General features: G+C 43.5%; 1 protein-coding gene across 3 annotated transcripts; it reads left to right on the forward strand.

The window, feature by feature from the left end:
- The first annotated feature begins 1,006 nt into the window (after window positions 1–1,006).
- Window positions 1,007–21,569, forward strand: rxrgb (retinoid X receptor, gamma b). 3 transcript variants are annotated; one of them, XM_048977467.1, is made up of 10 exons: window positions 1,007–1,161; window positions 14,277–14,521; window positions 16,290–16,425; window positions 16,617–16,796; window positions 17,551–17,711; window positions 18,096–18,225; window positions 18,773–18,905; window positions 19,803–19,894; window positions 20,231–20,336; window positions 20,722–21,569. In XM_048977467.1, exons 1-10 carry the CDS (start codon window positions 1,131–1,133, stop codon window positions 20,867–20,869), a joined length of 1,362 nt encoding a protein of 453 aa, XP_048833424.1. In that variant the 5' UTR covers window positions 1,007–1,130; the 3' UTR covers window positions 20,870–21,569. The 3 variants fall into 3 exon arrangements, with proteins under 3 accessions (XP_048833424.1, XP_048833426.1, XP_048833425.1); XM_048977469.1 differs by having other exon boundaries at window positions 18,126–18,225; XM_048977468.1 differs by having other exon boundaries at window positions 17,554–17,711.
- Window positions 21,570–23,013: the final 1,444 nt, after the last annotated feature.

Genomic DNA, 23,013 nt, shown 5'->3' on the forward strand with positions numbered 1-23,013 from the left:
CAGTTCTATAAATATCTGTATATAAATTAAATAAAGGTATAAGATTGTAAGAGGCCTATTCTTTTTAACTGCGGTATTTATTGTCCTTTTATTTAAACAATGTCTTTTGGGGTCCATATAGATTTTGAAAATCTATAGCTAGAAAAAAATAGGCCTATAACAATATGAGCAAATGCCCCAAACCATTTGCTTCCATTAGTGATACAAAGGAGAAATTGATAAATTGCCATTTTAGTCTGTTTCTTTGACTTTAATGAATTTACATTAACTAATGGGATGGGCAAATGAAAAGGGCTGATTAGTGTGGAATGAGTTGGAAAAAAACCTATTCATCTTTGTTAGCATCCTCCTGTGTTCCTTTATGGGCTGTTTTACTAGGAGGCTAGCTGAGGCTGATTTCCCATTTGAAAGACTGGCAGGGGGACTGTGCTGAGTGCTCATCCCACACGGAGGCTCCGACAAAACAGAGTTCAAGACTGTGAATACCGGTGACTCCTGCGTAACCTTCTGAGGTACTGAGAGCTCACCCTTAAATGACCCCTTTTTCTGAGGAAAGATCTGGGGCACTTCAAAGGGGTCTCCAGACCAACCCCAGGCAGAATTTACATTGAAAACACTGGAAATCATTTCTGAATTCTGACGCGTGTTTTTCAAGCAACTTTGATTGTTGTTGTTATTATTATTATTAGGCCTATTATACCAATTGCATCTATAAAAATCTCAGAAACGCACTGTAAAATATAATATGTTGTACATTAAATAGTCTAAAGGAAATTATTCATGTTTATTTTAATTATTAACATTTTATAGGAAAATGATCACGTACAATGTGGAATCGTATATTCTTCTTGTATTCATTTTTCTTTTCTTCTTTTTTGGTTCGACAGCTCACCGGCGTACTGCATCTGCTTTGTCGTAGCTAAGTGTACGACAGCGAACGCTATTCTGCCGTCATTGGGAGAATCCCCTCTTTCGCCACCCCCTTTGCAGGGCCCCACGTGTATGCCAGCCTGTTAACTGGGAGAGTTCAGTAGCTGGGAGAGTTCAGTGGGGCCGAAGGGAAGATCCCGGAGAGATGCTGCTCTCTGTGACGGCGCACTCGCAACTATCAAGGCAATAGTTCACACAGGATGGATAATAACGACAGATATCGGCACCTAAGTAAGTGTACTGATGTTTCGTTGCGTCTTTGATCGTCTGTTTCCAGTGCGTTTTAAGTCGCATTTTCCCTGTTGAGTTGCAGACTCGCGGCACTGCGCCAGTGGACTTTAGACGAGATGTCAATCCCGCCGTCTTCTTATCTGTTTAGCGAGTCCTCGTCCCGCAGCAGTTTCTTGACAAGGAGGATGTGCCCGTGGAAAAGTCAGCCGCTCGCTGCTCTGCCTTTTCCGACTGGGTCAGAGGTTGGCGCTTTAACTGCGGCTTTGTTATTTATGGCCATTCTCACGCGTCTCCAAACTGTCCACAGCCAACCGCTACGTTAACCTGCATTGTGTTCCGCGCCGTGGAGGAAATGAAATTTTGGGGGATGCCATGGGGCAAGCACCTCAGAACCGTGAAAGGTCTTTCGAGTAGTGGCCGTACTTCAACTGGACTCCATGTATAATTTGCATTAGTTATAACAACATTCATGTATGTAATACACATAACTAGTGGAGTATATGGTATATTATGTTCAGGAACAATAAAGGAAGATGAATGCAAATAGAAAATTGACATTGTGTCCAGTTGTAGTACATTTTTGTGGGGCAGCTTTGCATTTTGATATAGACTCTGATGTTACTCATGACATATCCATTATGCCGCTCAGATCGAGCTAGATATAGCCAGATGTTATTTTAAATTCAGCTTGATAATTCCAAAATACTGTCAGCCGTGTCATTTATAATTAGCTTTCTGGGTTAGGTTAGTTTAATTTGTGTTTGACAGCAATACGATTGACTGTGGCATCAACTATTGACAATTGTCTTAACTATATGAGAATTTAAGAGGTGCAGTGTGAGGTTCCCCTGGTTATTCTGCCAATCACCAGTGAGTCAGAGCTGTTTTTATAATCATAGGCTTCTCTATGAAGTAGCAGTGTAAGCTTTCACATTATTTGTCGGTGAGAATCCTGAGTAAATTAAACGCAAGAATTTTCAGCGAGTCATGCACTTGGTCATACATGAAACTACAGTAACCTGTTCACCTGACTGGGTGAAAAAACAGGTGGAGCTTGAGGAAGCCTGCAGTACCTACACACAGATGACAGGCACTCCACACAGGCACTCCGCACAGGCACTCTGCACAGGCACTCCACACAGGCACTCCGCACAGGCACTCTACACAGGCACTCCGCACAGGCACTCCACACAGGCACTCTGCACAGGCACTCCGCACAGGCACTCCACACAGGCACTCCGCACAGGCACTCTGCACAGGCACTCTGCACAGGCACTCCACACAGGCACTCCGCACAGGCACTCTGCACAGGCACTCCGCACAGGCACTCCGCACAGGCACTCCGCACAGGCACTCTGCACAGGCACTCCACACAGGCACTCTGCACAGGCACTCCACACAGGCACTCCGCACATGGCGCTGGTCACTCCCACAGCCCCAGTCCCAATGCTGCCTGTTGAGCTGATGCACCATCCCATAGAATATTAATTTAAAAGAATATGTAAAAATAAAGGATATATATAGCTGAGCATTTTAACAGGACATTAAAGCCCCGGACTTAATATGTAATAAATCCATTACAATGTATCTGATGTGTTTGCTGTTACATAGTAAATCCACTGGGTTTATGCAGTGTATGAGGAGTATCTTATGCTATATTTGTGTAAACTTAGTCATTAATTGTCATTGTTGACACACCACAGCACACAGTGCACTACAACAAAATGCATTCTCTGTATCCCATATGTGACAATGTGACATAGCAGGGGGCAGCTAATTCAGCGCCTGGGGAGCAGTGCTTGGGGGCGGCACCTTGCTCAGAGTATCTCAGTGGTGCCTTGCTGGTCAGGGATTCAAACATGCAATCTTTCAATTACAAGTGCACTTCCCTAACCATCAAGCCACCACTGCCCAAAACGTTAAAGATCTGCATCGAATTACATTTTGTCTACATATTGTTGGTTCTCAGGTCTTTGATCCGATGTTCTGATTCTGACAGTCAAATGCGGCAAGATAAGTGGTTTGGTCAGTCAATATGGCAAATGTTTAATTTCAGACATGGATTCAGCTGAAGGTAAGGGCTACACATTCTGCTAGAACATGCTGAGATGTGTCCATTCGTGTTGCGTCTTCACCTTAAAAACTGGGCGACAGGTGATATTTCAATAGCTTGTGTTCAGTGACATTACCAAGCATAACATTTCAGAGCAAATTCTTTCTGAATCTGAGTCTATTTTAAGGCCTAAGGGTGCGATTTAACATGCCTGCTCCACAGTGCAGCCTGTTTTATGAGTTGTCTTTGGGCCAAGGGCATAGATTTGGTTATGGACGGTAGGGACATGTCCTTCCCAATATTGTAGGCGTACTATATGTGTGTCTAGCAGGGCGGGGGGCTCGGGACTGATTTGGTCCCTACAAATGCTGAAACCAAACCTACACTTTTGCTTTGGGCTTGTTGGAAAGGAGCTGTAGTGTATTTAATTCTATTGCTCACACAGTGCTTTTATGTAAGCTTGGTATTCTCTCCTTCTGGGCAATTTTCTTTTTATTCATTGCAAGACAGAGTGCAAGATAAAGCTGAAAGAATACGTGTCACATTTCGGAACGCAAAATAGCAATCGTTATAGGACATTGTTACGTCCTTATATAAGCCCGTCCATTAATAAAGTTGCAGTTGAATTTTTCATTTCATCTGCATTTACGAGTTATAATGTTTTTCTTCTGATATCTATGTATTTAATAAAACTGTGTTTGGGGAAAAATACAGCAGAATTAGGTATGCATCTAAAAACCCTGCTCATTTTGGGGTCCACTCTACAATCAGCTTCTCCTTAGATAATGCTGAAGCTTGATGTGGGAGGTCATGGTTTGTTAACAGTTATCTAATGATGTTTTTACTCTTTACTCTTAGCGTGGTGGTCTGGGTCTTGCTGTTTCTTAAAGGCCAGTATTTTCATGACCCTCTGTTTGTTGTCAGTGTTTGTGTTTTCTGTGAATGCTTTACAATTTCACAGAGCGGAGATGTTTTTGCACTGTCAGTGGTCATTAATGTGCTCCTTTAAATGAGCACTGCTGTTCAGTTGTTGGCTCTTGGTTCTCTGCAGCCGGTCTATATATATATATAAAGCAGTCCGTTCTGTTATATTTTTTCAAAAAAGATTGCACTCTTGAACTGCCTGTTAATCCATTTGTACCTCAGTGAATGCCTCTCTCTCAAATGACATAATCGCTGACATTTCTGTGGTCATCTTGCTTATTATACAGAAAGATGAGGATGCAAGTGAACAGCCCATCAGATGATATTCAAGGGACAGCGCTTGTTCAAGTTTGAAGCCATTGTGCTCAGCACAGGCTGAACTTTGACTCTATGTCCCAGCTGGTGATTCATCTGTCCTTATATCAGGCAAACACTGGGAAGACCTAAACTAGAAAAATAAGAAGGGCCCCATTTCATCGCTGCTCACCTAATCCTCTCCCAAAAATAGTAACTCATAAAAAACACTCCAGGTAGACAAATCTCCAGGGTAATGATGAGGGTGACTGAACCTGAAAATCACTGAAGCTAAAAAAGACTGGAAGATTATAGAGAAATCTGCTATTTAAGAATAAAAACTAAAACAGCAACAGGTGCTTCTGACTCATTTTACTGACACCTGTGGCCTGTGGGATATTAAGCTGCTCTGCTTGCAATAAACTGCTCCCCCTAGACTAATCTGAGGATAATCTCAGTAATGCAGTAAGTGGCACAGACTCCACCCCGGCATCCTGCAGCCCCACTGTCAAACGCCCCTCCCCACTGCGATGCCCAGTGCTGAAGGCCGTGGAGCCTGATTGGCCGGAGGCACACGGACGCTTCCCTGACTATTGACAGCCGGTTGGCTGATACGGGCTGTAGTGAGTTTAGTGGCTCACAACCAGTGCAAATAACAATGTACTCAGGATGCATCTGGTCACTTTTGAAAAGTGCTTAAATTATATTACCAGCAGACACAAAAATCACAGACACAAAAAGTAAATTACAGACGTGTGTCGCATAACGATGGGGAGGCGTTTTGAGAAATGCTTCATTAGGCAATTTTGTCATTATATACATCATTGAGTGTACTTACACAAACCTATATGGTTTACCCTGCTATACACCTAGACTACAGTACACTTTTTTTAAGTATAGAATACACTAAATATATGATAAAAGTACAGTAAATACATAAAGCAGTTACGCAGTTATTATCATTATCAAACATTATGTACATAATGGTATGTGCTGTACTTTATACTGGCAGCGCAGTAGTTTGGTTACACCAGCATCACCACAAACACATTAGACACATCAGTAGGTGATAGGAAATTTTCAGTTCCATTACAGTATAAGCTTATGAGATCCCCACTGTATATGCGGTGTGTCATTGACCAAAACGTAATTATGTGGCTCGTGAATGTATATTGATTTACTGGTGTTGACAGTAAATACAGTGCAAAGTGAATCTACAAATCCTATCATTATGTTATCTTTATGACCACATTTTATATACAGTACCTAGTCTTAGGCAGTCAAAGAAAATATTTAAGGATATTTAGTAAGAGTATATTTGCAAATTATTAGTAGCACAATACAAATGAACAAGAATTTCTTCTGGTCTCCAAAGAGTTACTGATGTCTGGATCTGAAAGGCTACATGAACAAGGCTTTGGTTTCCAAACCTCTCCTCAGGGGTACCCCAGCCATTCCATGTCTTCATTACATTTTACTACAAACTCAATCAATGAATTAACTTAATTAGTTAAATAACTCACTGAGGTATTGATTAGCCAAACAAGGCAGGGTAGTGGTTGGGTCAAAAAATACATGGGTATATTATACTGCAAATACTGTAGTGATTTTAGGAGGGGTTTTGAAATGACTAAGCTGACACACTTTGAAAAATATGTGGTACTTTTCTGTGTACTTCATGATTTACCAGTTGCTGCTTGCAAATATGTGAGAACCACCATCTTACATTAGCGTCAAACACCAGCTATTCTATAGTAATTTATAAAGTAGATGGTTTGAAATTTTCAAGTTCCAAGTTATGGGTAATGCATCGATATATCACGATGTGTGCTATGACTAATAAAGAACATACTGAATATACCTTTTTTTCCCTTCAGATAATCCATGTATAGAACACCGGTATCTCCCTGCATTTCGGCCAATCAGGTGATGGTGATGCAACCACCTCGGTTCAGACATGCTTTTGGCCATGCAGGTTAAGCAGGGCCAGGTCAGTGCAGGCACGGCTCAGGTACGGTTTAGATTATTTACAATGGAAAACCATCAGTGCGCAGTACAGCTCTGGTACAGCTCGGTTACTGGTGACAGTGGAAGAGCACCAATAGTTTTAAATATTGCAAATAAAACAAAAAGATCATTTAAACATCATTTTCTTTGACTGCCTAAGACTTTTGCACAGTGTGACTTATGTATAAATATATTCAATATATATAATTTCTTCCAGTATTCAATGTATGTAATGTGTTCCACTACAAAGTTGTGGACAGTCTGGAGTCACTCTAAGGATTCACAGTGCACGAGGTAGGGGACACGATAAATGGGATGCTAGTTCATCACAGGGAAAGACCTGTTTATTGGTTTCTTCCTTTTTCAATGGTCAGTGAGTCGTTGTGTCTAAAGAAGGATCGTGTACCTTTTTATGTTAGTCACTGTGTATGACTATTGGAGATAACTACCAGAAAAGTACTGCCTAATGACTAACTATCGCTGAATAATCCATTCATGGCTGAAAAACGGCTGGATCTGCCCTCCGATTCTAGGGAATGATTCTCATGCCTGAGCTGCCCTGCTAGTTTTCTCACCGTGCGGCCCTGAGAATTCCCCAGAAGTGCTGCTCGTGTGGCACTAGTTTGGCGGATGTGCCGGTTACCATGTTTCAGGTTCTAAGTACCACACAGGCTGCAGTGTGACCCTTTTGAGATGAGGATCTTTGAAGCACACCCTTCCACCGGTCATCCTACCCTGGCACTAGCTGTCCCGTCTTCCCTAGACCAAGCGCCGATGCCTATCTTATGCCACTGGTGCAGACAGCTTGTCCCACAGCGTTCATCCATCTGGCTGCTTTGCACCAGACTCACCTTCGCCCACGCCGGGCCATCGAGTCTGGTCTCCTTGGTGACAAAGTCATAGACACTGCAAAAAAAAAATGTTTTTTTGTCATGTAAGTTGGCCAGTTAATTTTTGTGCTCAGTCTAATTTATAAGACGATGCTGTCATTTATCATTAGGTTTTTGTTATTTTGCAGTCTGTATATTAGACTGACGCAGTACTAAGTCTTTTTCAGTTTGACTGGTCAGCATGTGAGGCCTGATCACTCACCGCTAAGTGACTTTGCAAGGCTATGGTGGTCTGTTCTGTTTTCATCCCTTGGGGGCTCCTGCCACCTGGCAGAGTGCAAACGTCCTCTGTCACCGTAGAAACTTTGACGCCACTCACCACCTGGCCCTGCAGTTGGCGCGCGCCGTGCTTGTCCGTCGGCTTTCAGCGCCAAGGCCCGTGTGACGGGTATGCTGCCGGCAAATTCTTATGGGGGCTCGTGTTCCCGGTTTGCTCGCAACCCTGGCTTCCATGAACCCTGGCGTCATGTAACACCTGGGTACGCTTAAACTGATGAGATATCTTCTGGATGACCATGTGCTGCTGGTTAACAGCACCTCTTTGCCCAGTCATATCAAATGAACTTGGTATTATAGCAGGCATCTGTCAAAAAGGACCTGACAGGATCCAGCCCCCCCTGAGTCCTTCCCACTTTTTGTGATCCATTTGACATACGGGTTGCCTGTAATCCGGTGTAGAACTGTCTTTATGAAAGGGGGAGACATACTCTTCTAACTGGTGAATGAGCTAGCTAAATCCACCATCCTCCACTATGGAAAATGGGTGATCGTTCAACGCAATCATCTGCATTATTTTAGTAATATCTTTAGCTGTGGTGCTCCAAAATTTGAATATTGATAACCTCTAAATATCAGACGGAAATATTGGCCAAAACTGACACATCAGACCGATCCAGATGTCTTGATTTTTATCAAATATAGGCCAATGCCGATATATTAACCAATATATCATTCAAGATTTACATTTCCAAAACATGCTTTTCAATCTACAGATAAATACTTTTGATCATCTTGGGGCTTCAGAGGGTTCTGATTTGTACAGTTATATTTTGCATTCATACATCATAACACGATGTGCATCATCTTCAAAGCAGCTCCACAAAAACATTCAGCTACCCCTTCAACTGTACAGAAAAATGGTCCGTTTAGTAACGTGAGGCATGGTAATTCCTGCCTAACCCCTCCTGGGACTGGGTCTGCCCACCGCACTCATCATTAAAAGAGAAGCTCTGTATTTGCTGCTAGATTGTAGTTTTCAGCTTTTGAAATTAGCCCTTCAAAGGGGTGGCTCGCCTGCCCCATTCATATGAAGAAATCTGCCTTTATTCAGCTTGAGCCTCCTTTGTTAAACATTAATCAGACTACTTAAACCGTCAGGACTGCCTTTCTGTTATGTAATTCATTCCATGTCCTGCCTTCCGATCTGCCAACTCTTCACCTCCTGAATACACGAATCAAGCTCACTGTGCTTTCAAAGAATTCCCAAGCTTTTCATAGTAAATTATGCGCATTTTTGTACATATTGCGGATTGGTTAACCACACAGATGCATTTAAACCATTGTGGTCACCTACTTAAACATAAGTCCCTTAGTCTTTGGCAAACATGGTGGTGTCCATCGTGCACAACACACTGCTTCCTACATGAGCATGATTGCAGATCATCGCCGGTCATCTGCAAGATGCTATTTTGAGCTTAGCTATTCCTCCCATTCCCAGAGCATGTGTTTCAGCATATAGCTCATAAGGTCCAGAAAATAGATCTTTATAAAAAGGGGTGACAGAGGCTTCTTGTAACTGTATCTATATTAGCCACTTTCCACATATATGCTCACTTATAACAATTTTGCTAAGTATTTATCGTGGTTCAGTAGGTAGCACTGCAACCTCACATCTCCAGTATTGGGGTTTGATTCCTCCTCTGGTTTTGCGTGTCTGGAGTTCTGTTTGGAGTTATACACGCTTATTCCTGTTGTCAAAAGACTTGCGGTTTGCGGTTGAAGTTTGTCTCTCTAAATTGCCCACAGTGTGTGACTATGTTTCTGAATGCGTAGCCTGCTATGGACAGACATCTCATTTGAGGTGTTCCCCAGCGTTGTCCTTTGCTTCCTGGGGTATGTTGCAAGCTCACGGTGACTGCAATGAGTAAGCAGTAATGAAGATAGATGGTTGGAAAAAAAACATTTATAACTGCATACTGTGTATCAGATAATTATTAACCCATTCAGATAATTATGTGCAATGTTTAAACTACAACACTTTCTCCACATTATGACAGTTAAGATAGATGCGTTCAAAGTTAATTTGGAGATAGATGGAAATGTGCTTTGTCATTTAAAAACAGGGGAAAAACCTGAATTAAGCTGATAAAGTGTTCAAGAGCAATGAGGCTGGAGCAAAAACCTTCGTAAAATGGCCAAGAAAGAATTAGTTTTACTCTCTTGTCAGCCTTTCACATCTTTAAACTCTCATAAATCACTGTCACATATAATTTGCTGCCTGGCCACAGCATTGCATTCCAACTGTTTGGAGAAAAAAAGGACGACTAACCCTAACCCTACATGTCCAGAATTGTGAAAACTGTATTAACTGCTGCATATTTGTGGAAGTTGCTGCAGATTTATTCTCATTCTAAGTTGAAGTGAGTTGAAGTATGAAGTATGTATTTTCATCCAGAATCTCTCTCTCGTGTCTGTTTTTTGTCAAACATGTATTACATATATACGACTGTACCAGTTGGGAGAGGGGTTGCTCTGTACGCTATAAAGCAACGTTAAGTCAAAAAAGAGGGTTGTGTTGTACAGTAGCACTGCCCATACTTAAAGGATTAGAGTGTGGTTTAATGTCTTGGGTCCCGGGCCTTGTGGGGGGGGCCTCTCAGCTTGACATGGACAAGGTCCCCAGCCCCCCCACTAAGGACAGCTGGCCAGCCTTCAGATAAACAGGTTGGATATACTTACCGGGTGTAAGAGGATTTAGCAGCACGGCAGATCAGACATCAGCCTCATTTAGGAAAGAAATGATTACATTTAAGAAAGTTTGGGGGGGGGAATGTGTTGGGGGGAGGGGCTGCCATACAACTAATGCTGTGTGGGGATGAGTTGCAGAAGAGCAGTACACAACTACGATTTCAGTTCTTATTTCAAGTTATTCTTCTTTCTTTTTTCCTGTATTATTCTGAAGGTAACTTGGGCATCTGCAGGGTATATATGGGAATAAATGAATGTGACTGCTCATCTCACCGTGCTCAGGACCTTGGAATGATTTCTGAAACATGGGCTTGGTTCTTTTCATTTGGTGTAGCGTTTGTGATGATGACAATCGTAATTAAGTAAAGCAAGCAATGCAAAACTAGCAGCTGAAAGTGTCACTTTTTCCCGTTTTTAGGGCGAAACAGCTTAAATCATTTTTCAAAAGGTCACTGTTTTGGCCTATTTTTTTTTATTCTCAGACATATTAGGAATTCCTCTTATTCAGCATCTGCACTGGAGTATGTTGCAGCGAAGTACATTTACATTTATAAAAGCAGAGACATAATGATGATTATTGTAAGGTAAACTCCAGGGACTGTTCAGAGACCAGATACGGTATGTTTTAACCTGATAATTACTATGGTTGTGCTGACCTTTCAGATTCGACTTCTCCGGTCAAAAGTCGCTTGGTTCGCGCTGATACGGGATTCCGTCAGGTTTGACAAAATAGTCTGATACAGAGCGTTAGTATGAACGGTATTTTGTGTCTAAGCTGTTTATAATTATTACTAATCCTAATATTTATATCCCGCGCGCTGCGCCAAAAGCCGAAACGAGAGCCTCCTGACTCCGTTCCCAATTCTATCGATATTGGGTTGTTTGATACAGCATTTCGGGGTTTTTCCTTGGCAATAAAGTGAGTATGATGTCTGCGCAGTAATTAATTACGAATAAAGTTAGCAAACACTATCGTAGATGGCGTTTTATTTTGCGACAACGGGCAGCTCGCGTTTTGGCGCGTGGGCATGAAACGCGCCGGTAAACTCGCCTCGTGTCCGCAGTAAACCACGCGCCGCCGGTCCGCGGGCGGCCGGGTTGCGTCCCGGTCTGCTGACCTTAGCCTGCCATTGGCTAGAAGCCCAAGTGCTCCGTTTGTTCCTGCCGCCCGGTTTTCAGTAACGGAACCGCCGTGCGACTATCTATAGGGACTCCATGTATCCACCAGGCCTGGATACGCGCGCGGTCTGTCATCGCTGAAATGTGAAACCTTTTCAGGGCATCTGGGGGGGAGGAATTTTTGGTTCTTAGTATATAAATGCCAGAGTGATTGACTTGACCCAACCTGCTGATTTCCGTCTCAATCGTTTAAGTATATTAATACTTATTACAAAAATGTAGGCAGAAGAAAATGACTCATTATTTCCCTCTATTTGGTAGGGTGGAATTTTATTTTATAGGCGTAAAATATTTAAGGCCAGCCATCGAGAAAGCCATCAGGGGGACCGTTTCTGTGTAACATCGTGTCTGAGTTTGACGTGTAAGATAAACAGATGTATGCTACCGATCAGCGCCATCGCTCAAACGATCTCATACGCAAGAAAGATTTGGATTGTGGCAGCTTATTATGTCCTAAAGGACATACTGCTATGTGAGAAGTTTAAAAGGGGACGTAAATGGAGGGTGTATTACTTAATCTTCCCCAGTTTCTCTAATAGTTGGATAAAGGCGGGTAGTGCTGATGTCTCACGACTGTAGGGTTAGGGGTTTGAATTTCAGATAAGCTCTTTGTACATGGACTTTGTATATTCTTCCTGTACTGTGCAGTCCTGAGACATGCAGTTAGGTTAGCTGGTGTATTTAAATTGCCCATTGTGTATCTGTTTTGTGATGGAACGGAGATCTCCTTCTGTGCTGCATGGGATAGGCTCCAGGTGGCCCTGACTAGAATAAGCAGTTGAAAGATGGCTGGAGATCCTGCTGGATAGTTGGGATTTCACTATTGATGGAAGATAGTGCTATTGAGGGGCTACATCACAGGCTGTGTGCGTATGTGTAGGGAGTTGGTCCCCCTCTGCCTCATCCCAATACTGAATATATACAGAATGGAAACAACCCGTTACCTGCTGTAACGCTGTAGTGGCTGCTAGCGATGGGTGAATTTTATTTTTTTTCTGGGTCACAGATTGATTCAGTTCACCTAAAATATTTGTTCTGATTCATTCACCAACTTCTTCAGTGGCACTTCCTGTTTGCGTAAAACAGATCAGAAACACTTGTGTTCCAGTATGTAAAAAATTGCCTTTTATTTAGGCTAAATTGTGCTTAGGAGTAAGCTAAATACCACCAATAAGTCATTTGATATAAATAATATTAGTTAGTGAATTATAGTTTGTTTCAGCATTGTACCTTAGCTACTCATGTTTGTTAAAAACACAAAACCCAACAGCTCATCATATCATCAGCTAATGAGTCCAAACGCTAGCAAACCTTGGTTAAAAAACTTTACATCGTGAAAATGTTGCATTTCTGAAATCCAGTTTGCCGAATATGGGAAGTCACTGCACATGTACACTGCACCAGGAGATGCTGCATTTCAGTCATGACTGAGGTATTGCTCTCTCATGCGCCGACTCGCTCACCAGCTTGTTCACTCCTTTTGGTCGCTCATTCAGAACGAGAGATCCAAAGGAATGGAGAGACTCTTGTTCACCAACTCACTCATCAACTCATTCACTCCTTCGGGTCTTTCGTTCTGGTCCTGGTGTGCGTTTCCCAAAAGCTACCACTAGCAACTTACACAGTTGGATCCATTTGGCTGCATGGTATAAATACATTATAAATGCGTAAATACATAATATAAATTATATATGTGCACACAAAATCAGTTCTTATTTCTGAGCCAAATGATCTGGCTCACTGACTCACTCGTGGTTGTACGTTCACTGTGGCTGTATACATTCCCAGGTTTAGTTTCCAGCCAATCATATGCTCACTTACAGCCCAAACTTGCATGCCTTACTGGCTCTCATTGGCCATAGTCGAGGAGTGAAGCAGCATTCATGTCATATTTCTGAGGATAAGCGGAAGAGTGAAAAGAAGGAAGTGCAGGGAAGTGAATGTGAGTGTATTGTTCCTGTAAGGGACCCATTCCTCACAAACAAATCGTTCACGAACGCACGCAAATCGTTCACGAACGCACGCAAATCGTTCACGAATGCACACAAATCGTTCACGAACGCACACAAATCATTCACGAACGCACGCAAATCGTTCACGAACGATCACCCTTAGTGGCTGCATCTGATCTGAATACACACAACATGCAGACCAGGTCAAGAGGTTAATTTACTGTACAGCTCAGCATTTTACCATCTAAGATGCATAATCTACATGATTTGAAATGCTGATTGTTGGTACCACACCTAGTGGTTTGAGGCAAGTTTCAAAAATTGTACACTGAACTTTTTGATGGCCATGACAAAAAAAAAAAAAAAAGTTTTTTCTTGGTATTTAGATAATAACGAATGGGAAGTTTTGCAAACTTTATGTTTGGATCTATACAGATGCTCCTCTGCTTACGAACTTTAAACTTGCAAACTTTCAGACATACAAACGACGAGGACTGTAAGTCCAGATTCTGTTCATTGGGCTCCCTTTTCCTGTCCGCATCATCAATTTTTTTTCTGCGCACCAATTCCGGGTAGTACGATTTCTGGCCGCTACTCCCGCCGCGCAGCAGTGCAGCGTGCGTACTCCCAGCATCCTAGTGCTTTGTATTTGCATATACCCTTAAAATGATGTTGAATAACGACTTACGAACATTTCAAATTATGAACAGCCATTCGGAAAACATATCTCGTTCATAAGTAGAGGAGCTTTCCTCTTGTCCGTAGTCTTAGAGTTATGGGCGCCCATTCTTCTGTTGAGTGAAGGTTCCTGTTGAACTTTGGGGCCATGTGCTGTGGTTTAATTTGCAGGTTCCCCCGGGCCCATGAACTCACCCCCCACCCAGCCGCCCATGAGCTCCATGTTGGGACATCCTTCCGTTATCAGCACTTCGACAGCCCCTTCTCGGCACCATTCCTCCCCCGCAGGCGTTATCGGTTCCCCCATGAACGGGTTAGCCTCCCCCTACTCTGTCATCACCTCATCGCTTGGTTCCCCATCCGTCTGTCTGCCTTCCGCTCCTGGAATCGGCTTTGGGACCCTAAACAGTGCACAGGTAAGGCCTCGTGGGTTGGACGGGGGGCGCTGTGGTGCTGGCTTTCTTTAAATGCATGAGTCGCCTGTGCTCCCATCTGTTAACGAGTCCCACAAGACTGAAAATAACTGCAAAGTAAATCAACACTGTTACTTTTTTAGTAAATGTCATCTAGAAAATGCGGCAGTGACGTGATCTGCGCCTTGTCTGAATGCCTTTTCACTTGCTTCCTCGGTTTCATGCTTTATTCTCTTCTCTTTTTCAAGCGAGTCAACTTGCTAGTCAGGAGAAAAGTCAAGTTTCAATTTCATGAACTACCTGCCTTATAATCCTATGGGCTGTTATATAATATCACACTCAGAGCCGGTCAGAGAATCTACTGCTGTCTTTATGTCCTTTTTTTTGTCAACATGCCTTTATTGCTTTTCTCTGACAATTTGGCATCCAGATTGACACATCAATTAGCACAGGGCCCCATTTGTCTAACCTCAATCCAATCCTTGTAGATATAACCTTTTTACTGCCTTGAATGTTGCTACCAGTCCTACAAGACTGAGTTGTGTCATTTCCCTTGGTCCCAGAAAATGTGGCCAGACCCTGATCTCCAGTCCCACTCCCCCTTTCCTTCATGACCCAGCGCCTGTCATGTTTCCTTGCATGTTCCCCCTCCGCTGTCACCGTTGGCGCTGATTCTGTTAAACCAGAATAAAGTCCACGCATCACGTGGTTCTGTTTGCCCTCAGGCCATGATCAGGCCTTTGCTACTGTCACACTGGGTTCTTATGAAATGCTGGGATTGTGGGCGTATATCAGCCTACAGCTGAGGTTGGCCGTCATGTGCTTTTTGATGACCACTGTCAGGCTGGTTCTGAGGGCATCACTGTAGCCTCACACCTCTAGTGTTGCAGGTTATATTTCCCCTGCTGGCTCAGTGTTTGTGCAGGTTGCATGTTCTCCATGTGTTTTTCTGGGTGTACCCCCCGCTGTAGTCCAAAGACCTGTAGGTATGTGAGTTGGTGTCTCTGGTTTGATTGTTCGAGTGCATTTGCCCTGCGATGGACTGGCTTCCAGTGTGTCCCTTGCCTCAGACTAAATGCAACCCTGTATCAGACAAGTAGTTACGATAGATTGAAGGGTTACATACATGAAGGGAATCCTAAAGAAAAACATGTTACTTTACCATACGTACAGTATTACAGCAACATAAGGTAATATGGGAGCCATGTGTAGCAAACAATAGCCCTTAGCGCTCTTAATCCTGTGTATTTATGATGCCCGTCTGGCATGCTGGAGTTCACCACTCTACTCACTCAGCCTGCTATTTTCTCATTATATCTACTTAGTCCGCTCCTTGGGGACAGCGGGACAGCACAGATGGAGGCCACTGCCCGAGTGCTTTTGAACGTGACATTGATCGGCTCTCGAGCAAAAGGAGCGTTTCATACGCGACACAATTGCTGGCACGTTATGTTGTTTCTGTCTATTTATGTTGGTATTTTTGCTCTTATCTGATGATTTTATCCAGTATACTGAGGTATTTTACCCATTTATACAGCTGGATAATTTTCTGAGGGACCAGGTTAAGTGAATCTTTTAGATTTTTCTATCTACGGTAGAGTATGTCCTGGGTTTAAAACTTTCTGGTTTCATGTATGTGGTTTTAAGCCGCCCAGTACCATGTAACGTACTTTGGATTGTAGCACACTGAGCAAATATGTGCTCCCTTCCCGGGCGATCACATGATCGAAACGATGGCCACTTGTCTCATGTGCCTTCTTTGCCCCCTAAGATCAGTTCGATGAATGTCTGCAACACGGCGGATGTGAAACCACCTCTCACCCTGGGGAACCTGAACAGCTATCAATGTGCCAGTCCTGGGTCCCTGACCAAGCACATCTGTGCCATCTGTGGGGACCGATCCTCAGGTAACGGCAGTGACTCTCACCACACAAACATGTCAGTCCTCTTCTCTGTGCCAGATTCCAAAACAGGCATCACCGATCAATCCGGCTTCTGGAAATACCCACAAAGATGTCCGACTTCCGGACGCATGCCGTGTGGCAGTGTCCCCGCTCCAGATCCGTGTGCATCTCAGTGCCTCTTTCCCTGTGAGCAGGGAAGCATTACGGCGTGTACAGCTGCGAGGGCTGCAAGGGCTTCTTCAAGAGGACCATTAGGAAAGACCTCACCTATACATGCCGGGACTGCAAGGACTGCCTGATCGACAAGCGCCAGAGGAACCGCTGCCAGTACTGCCGCTACCAGAAGTGCCTCGCCATGGGGATGAAGAGGGAAGGTGAGATCCGCTCCGCCGTCACTGGATTCAGCAGTGTTGGCAAGGAGACCGCAGTACCTAGGAAACAGAGATACGATGATCCCCAAGCAATGGAGATAGGGAGGCTGGGCTGTTTGGCATGTAAGTGTGACAGTATAAATCACATTTAGAATGTACTAGTAAGAATACCGCCGCAATGTCGCTTCAGGTTGGCCAGTTATCCTTAATTAACAAAGAAACTAAACAGCCCAGGTTCTGTTTTTTTCTGGGAATTCCTTTAAAATTTAAATTGTTTAATGTTAGCACCTGTATACTGTCCGATATTAAAGCAACTTTTATTCCACTAATTACTAATAATATTGCTTGGCTTGGTTGTTTATTAATTATTAATCCTTGGTAGACATTTATTTAGGGTTAGGTTTTGGGGTAGGATACGGCTTAGTTGGATTCAAAACTTCACGAGGTTTTTTGTTTTCATTAGAATCTCATTTTACGAGCTAATGTTAAACTAGGCGGATGTTCTCCTGGAGACCTTCAGTGCATCTTCAGTCCTTCTTTGATGCCCATTTTCTGAATTCTGTTGTCCAGTTTAGTCATTGTTTTTGTTTCCTATACTGGGCTCAAACTGTGGGGACTAACTGACAAAGGCTTTGGTGAAGACACACACGTCTATGTCTATGTGATCTGCTGCAGGAAGACATTTGTTTCAGGTTGCGAGTTTGTCTTTTCATGTGGATTCCGGAATGTGACTGGAGCCGCTGCTTTGTGTCTTCAGCAGTACAGGAGGAGAGACAGAGAGGAAAAGATAGGAGTGACAGTGAGGTGGAGTCCACCTATGGCTTCAACGAGGACATGCCTGTGGACAAGATCCTGGATGCGGAGCTGGCTGTGGAGGCGAAAACGGAAAGCTGCGTGGGCGGTAGTCCTGGCAACTCGGTAAACTGCTCATGGCGCCGTGTCCACTGACCGCCTAATTAATATCTCGATTATTAATTAATATCACCTATATAACTACCCTAACAGGCAGTGTTAACTGGAACATAATAGAAAACCAGTATTGATGTTCTGAAAACTGTGCGCTTGCTACAAAACACCACTTGTTTTTATATTATGACACTGTGTGTGTGTGTGTGTGCGTGTGTGTGTGTGTGTGTGTGTGTGTGTGTGCCCTGTGATGGACTGGCATCCAGTCCAGGGTGTCCCCTGCATCGTGCCCTGTGCTTCCTGGGATAGGCTCCAAGCCCACCACGACCCTGTACTGGACCGGCAGTTAAGGAAGATGGATGGTTTCCTCATTTTGCCTCTCTTTGTCTTGGGCAGTCCAATGACCCTGTTACCAACATTTGCCAGGCAGCAGACAAGCAGCTCTTCACGCTGGTGGAGTGGGCGAAGCGAATTCCGCACTTCTCTGAGCTACAGCTGGACGATCAAGTCATTCTCCTCCGAGCAGGTGGGTAATCGAATGAGCCCTTCATTCCTTTGTCAGAGAACCATGGACTACTTCACAAAAAATGCCTGCTATATAAAACATCAAAATATGCTCTTCAATTCATTGATTCAGGTGTCACATTGTGAGGGTTAGCCTTGGGGTTTTTTGTGTGGATATAGCTCCCTCTGCTGGTGGAGATGGATAACTCAGTATGTGCTTCTCTGACTTTTCTTGCTAGTACACATTTTGGTACTTGATTCTTAGGACAGCATTCAGTTTTCTGCATGCACAGTGAAGCCATTCATTTCAGGTTGAGTATTAACATGAAGACTTTAATTTCAAGTTTTACGTTTACCCTTAGCCCTTGTTATTTTCCCATGCAGTTGTTCTATTAGTATGCGTCAGCTTTCCAGTTTTTATATCCTTCACTGCCCTGCAGGGGGCGCCCTATGCTGCTGCGGTGCTTTAGCCATGGCATAGCTCAGTTAATTCCGTATGCCAGGGGCAGGACCCAAAACTAGCCACAGCTGGCTTGGACTGACCTCAGCTGTGCTTATTTGTCCTCTAGGTTGGAATGAGCTGCTCATAGCCTCCTTCTCTCACCGCTCCGTCAGTGTGAAGGATGGCATCCTGCTGGCCACTGGCTTGCACGTGCACCGTAACAGTGCCCACAGCGCCGGGGTGGGCTCCATCTTTGACAGGTGTGTGTATGGCCTCCGCACAGTGTAGAAGCTCATTGCAAAGGTCATGAGAAAAACAGAATATTAGGATGTTCCCATCCAGCCCTCACTGGGAGGAGGCCCTGGGCTTGGACTGGTTTGCAATTTCCCAAAGGGAAGCTGGAACCCATGGCTGGACATGGAAAGGTCTGGGTTTGCTGGGTTTGTTCCCATTCAGTCAAAGAGCCAAAAGTTAAAGATATTTTATTTTCAGTGAACATTATATGACATACATGGGAACAGAAATGCCGTTTCTCGCTCACTGGTTTTTGCATGCAAGTCGTGTTTCTCGCTAAGACCGTCTGGCTTTGTAGTTCATGTGGTGCTGTTCTCTCCGACTGAAAATCACGCAAATACAAATGCGATCCTGCATTGTATTGGACTTAGATAGTAATATGTCAGTCACCTTAGAACAGATTTATGGTGTGATGTCACGCATTGTAACACTGACTATAATTGGTTCCTGCATTCAAAGCAAAAGTGACAGATTATCACCTTTATAACCCCCCCCCCCCCCCCACCAGTTTCCTGCTCCTAAGATGGAATTAGTGGTAGGTGATACGAACTCAAATTATTATCCCGCCCCTACATGGAATACATATCAACAGGGAATCTTTTAAATGCATTGCTCCTCAAACATGGGCCTTTTGTCTCTGTTATATTGTAAACAAGAACATTGTTTTTGAAATAACCAGACATTGTTTTAGTTTTGGACTGCAGACCCTAGAAAGCCCATTGTGATGAACCTGTTTTTGTGTAACGCAGTCAGGGCAGCCTGCGGAAATTCACATCCTCCTTCGCACATGAACAGTGTTTTGATCATTACTGTCAAGCACCCAAAACAACAGAACATAAACAGATTTCATACATTTCCTGCAGAGTTCTCACAGAACTGGTGTCCAAGATGAAAGACATGCAGATGGACAAGACAGAGCTGGGATGCTTGCGAGCTGTCATCCTCTTCAACCCAGGTTAGCACCATGTATACAGGTTTCTCTAGGGAAGGAACGTCAGAAAATGACAATTAGTACAGACTCTTAAACCAAATACTAGTAGTTTCTTATATTGATTTTGTTTTTGGTTTTAAGTTTAAACCAAGCTGAAACGAGCATTAAAAACGTTCCACATAACTTCATCAAATCCCTAACCCATAGCTTTTGGTTCATGTCATCCCTAAGAGGTGCTGTGCGTGGTCACGACACTCCTTTGGTTCCTGAGGTCTTACACGTGTCCAGCCGTCCCAAGCCACCGATGGCTGCTAGTTAAATAATCTGTTGGAATGTCACCTGAATGTGCTCGGCTTGCAGATGCGAAAGGGCTGTCCAACCCAGCTGAGGTCGAGAGTCTGAGAGAGAAGGTGTATGCATCCTTGGAGTCCTACACCAAGCAGAAATACCCGGAGCAACCTGGTCGGTACGTGTCCCACGGCATCCTTTCCTTCCTAGGGGCAGTGTTGGGAAGGTTACTTTTCAAATGTAATATGCGATCACCGTCTAAATTGTTTAACGGTCTGTTATGCAGAACGTAATTCAGACGTTAAATCAGGGATACCTGTAATTTAATTATGTGACGCTGTTATGTGTAACTAGTCACCCAACTAATAGCAGTGGGAAATCAGTGGTTTCGTACTATGTACAGATTTAAAGTAGTGGGATATACCACATTATTTTAAAATCTCGGTCATAAAATCCGTCAAGAGCAGGGTGGAAGGGAAGGGGGTCGGCTCTCCCCAACATTTCAACATACTGGAATAGCATCGCTTCTTAAAACTACGGTCAAAGCTTCCCCCCCTTTGCAGGTTTGCCAAACTCCTGCTCCGTCTGCCTGCCCTGCGCTCCATCGGACTGAAATGTCTCGAGCACCTTTTCTTCTTCAAACTGATCGGCGACACCCCCATCGACACCTTCCTCATGGAGATGCTGGAGGCCCCGCAGCCGCCTACGTGACACAGGCCCCAGGGCTCTTTGTAAATATTATGCACTCGCTGTAATTGATGTAAAGGTTAAAGTCACCTCAGCTGTAAACTATTTTTTTGTACGGGGCATAATTAATAATGCAAGATTAAATTTAGGAGGGCAAAAAAGTTTCGTTGAAAGGAATTTCATAGAATTGTAAAAACTTTTCTTCCTGTAAATAGTTAACGTAACATCAGGTCAATGCAACGTCGAAGCCAATGTTATGAAATGAACGCTGTATTAAAATTAATTTTCTTAAACTCGAGGTAGCACAGTGGTTTGCTGTGTAGTAGTCTTACCTTTCACCTCCAAGTTTGGGGGGTCAGATCCCACCACTGCTGTTTGTGTGTGTGTGTGTGTGTGTGTGTGTGTGTGTGTGTGTGTGTGGAGTTAGCATTTCTCCCCTTGTCATGTGGGTTTCCTCCTGCAGTCCAAAGACAGATTGTTAGATTTTACTGCCATCTCGAATTTTCCATAGTCTATGCTTGCATGCTCTATGTTGAACTGGTATCCCATCCAGGGTGTGTGTACCCCTGCCTTGTACCCTGTGCTGCCTGAGTCCCATCCCAGCCCCCCCGTGACCCCGCTCTGGTTAAGCAAATGGAAGATGGACGGGAGTATTAAACTGGACAATATTTACTGTTATGGAATTTGTCATATGATTGTGTCAAAATAAAATTATTTAAACTTTTTCGATGTGCTTGCTTCCCTTTGTGAAAACAAATATTAACGTTAAGACATTTATTGTGATGTGACGGTAGATGGCGTGATTTTAATGCCAAATAATGTTCTGAGTGTGTGTGAAGTAAATTTTACATTTCGCTCTCCGACAGAGGGCATAATATCGCCTTAGGTCTGTCACTCACGCTTGTGTCTAAAAGAAACGAACGGGGTTATAATACCCCCCAGCGGTTGTTAGCTGCACAATCAAGACTTTGGGAAATCAAAACTTTGCTCCGCGGGGTCATTTGCACGACACGCCGTGGCTTCAAGACCTAAAATGAGTCAAGAAGATTGAAGACCGACGGTCATGCGGTCACTTCATCCAGAAGACTGACAGCGAGTAAGAGCCTGTTGCCACGCAAAGCTCATTATTGGAGAACTGCGGTCCTGTTTTCCCCTGACATCGAGCGTACTACCAGTGACACCAGCCTGGCGGTAGAACAATGGGGACACTGGTTACATCACCGAGGATGGCATCTGTCAATGAGGCAGCCCTGAGCCTCCCGGGGTGAGTTTAGAAGCATCACGCGCACCCCACTTTCACACACTCCCACGCTAGTGGGAAAATCACTCCAAAAGCGTGCCACTGTTATTCGCTGACGGAGTACACCCCTGTGTATTTGCACTGCTATCGTTTTCACTTTTATTTACCCTTTTTCTGCTAGCAAGAAATAAATAGTCAAATGTGCCAAAATGCAAAATGAACCGCAATTGTCTTAGATTCTTGGCTCGTCATCAAGAGGAAACATTAAGGCGGCAGGCGTTAATAATCGTACCAGCAATGTAAATTTCATTTTGGAAATTATGCAAAGCAGTAACCTGTGTCAGCTTTGGTTTGGGGGTAAATAAAGAGCACGCTTTCATTTCCACCAAACGTGACTGAATGCTTTAATGTTTTGGATTCTGCGGCGCGAATGTGGGTGTTGAGGAGGCAAACGGAGATTTTTGCGGCTCTAGTAATTCAAAGAGCAGCAACTTCAACGTTTTGCTTTATTTAAATATATAATTCGGCTATTATTTATTATTTCAGAATTCATTTTGCTACCAGTGTTTTGGAGAGACCGGGAAATTTGAAATAATCAAATGCGCAACTTTTTTGGGAAGGAATAATTAATGCAACGAAAGTTAGATGTTTCCTATCATAATGAACGCCGTATAATAATTACAGATTTAATTGTCTGATCGAACTTAACATTTAATTGTTTCTCTGTGTTTATAATAATTTTGCCTGGAGTTTTTGTATACACTATATTGCAAAATGTTCAATGTAAGGAGACGTGCATTGTGTAATCAAACAGATTCTTAAAACGTCTGCGTTTAGGAGAAACGTCAGGCTATATTCTAGTTTAGGAAAATACTACAAATTAGATTATAAATGTAAAGGAACGTCCCTTAATCAATTGTTTAATTGG

This window comes from Brienomyrus brachyistius, chromosome 15, assembly GCF_023856365.1.
Source record: "Brienomyrus brachyistius isolate T26 chromosome 15, BBRACH_0.4, whole genome shotgun sequence".
NCBI lineage: Eukaryota > Metazoa > Chordata > Actinopteri > Osteoglossiformes > Mormyridae > Brienomyrus > Brienomyrus brachyistius.

Bases quoted from the DNA above. Each gene is read 5' to 3' on its own strand.
- rxrgb (XM_048977467.1), top strand. From the start codon at position 1,131: ATGGATAATAACGACAGATATCGGCACCTAA. The intron at 16,797-17,550 runs GTGAGATCCGCT...TTGTGTCTTCAG, and splicing joins CATGGGGATGAAGAGGGAAG to CAGTACAGGAGGAGAGACAG. The intron at 18,906-19,802 runs GTGTGTGTATGG...CATTTCCTGCAG, and splicing joins GTGGGCTCCATCTTTGACAG to AGTTCTCACAGAACTGGTGT.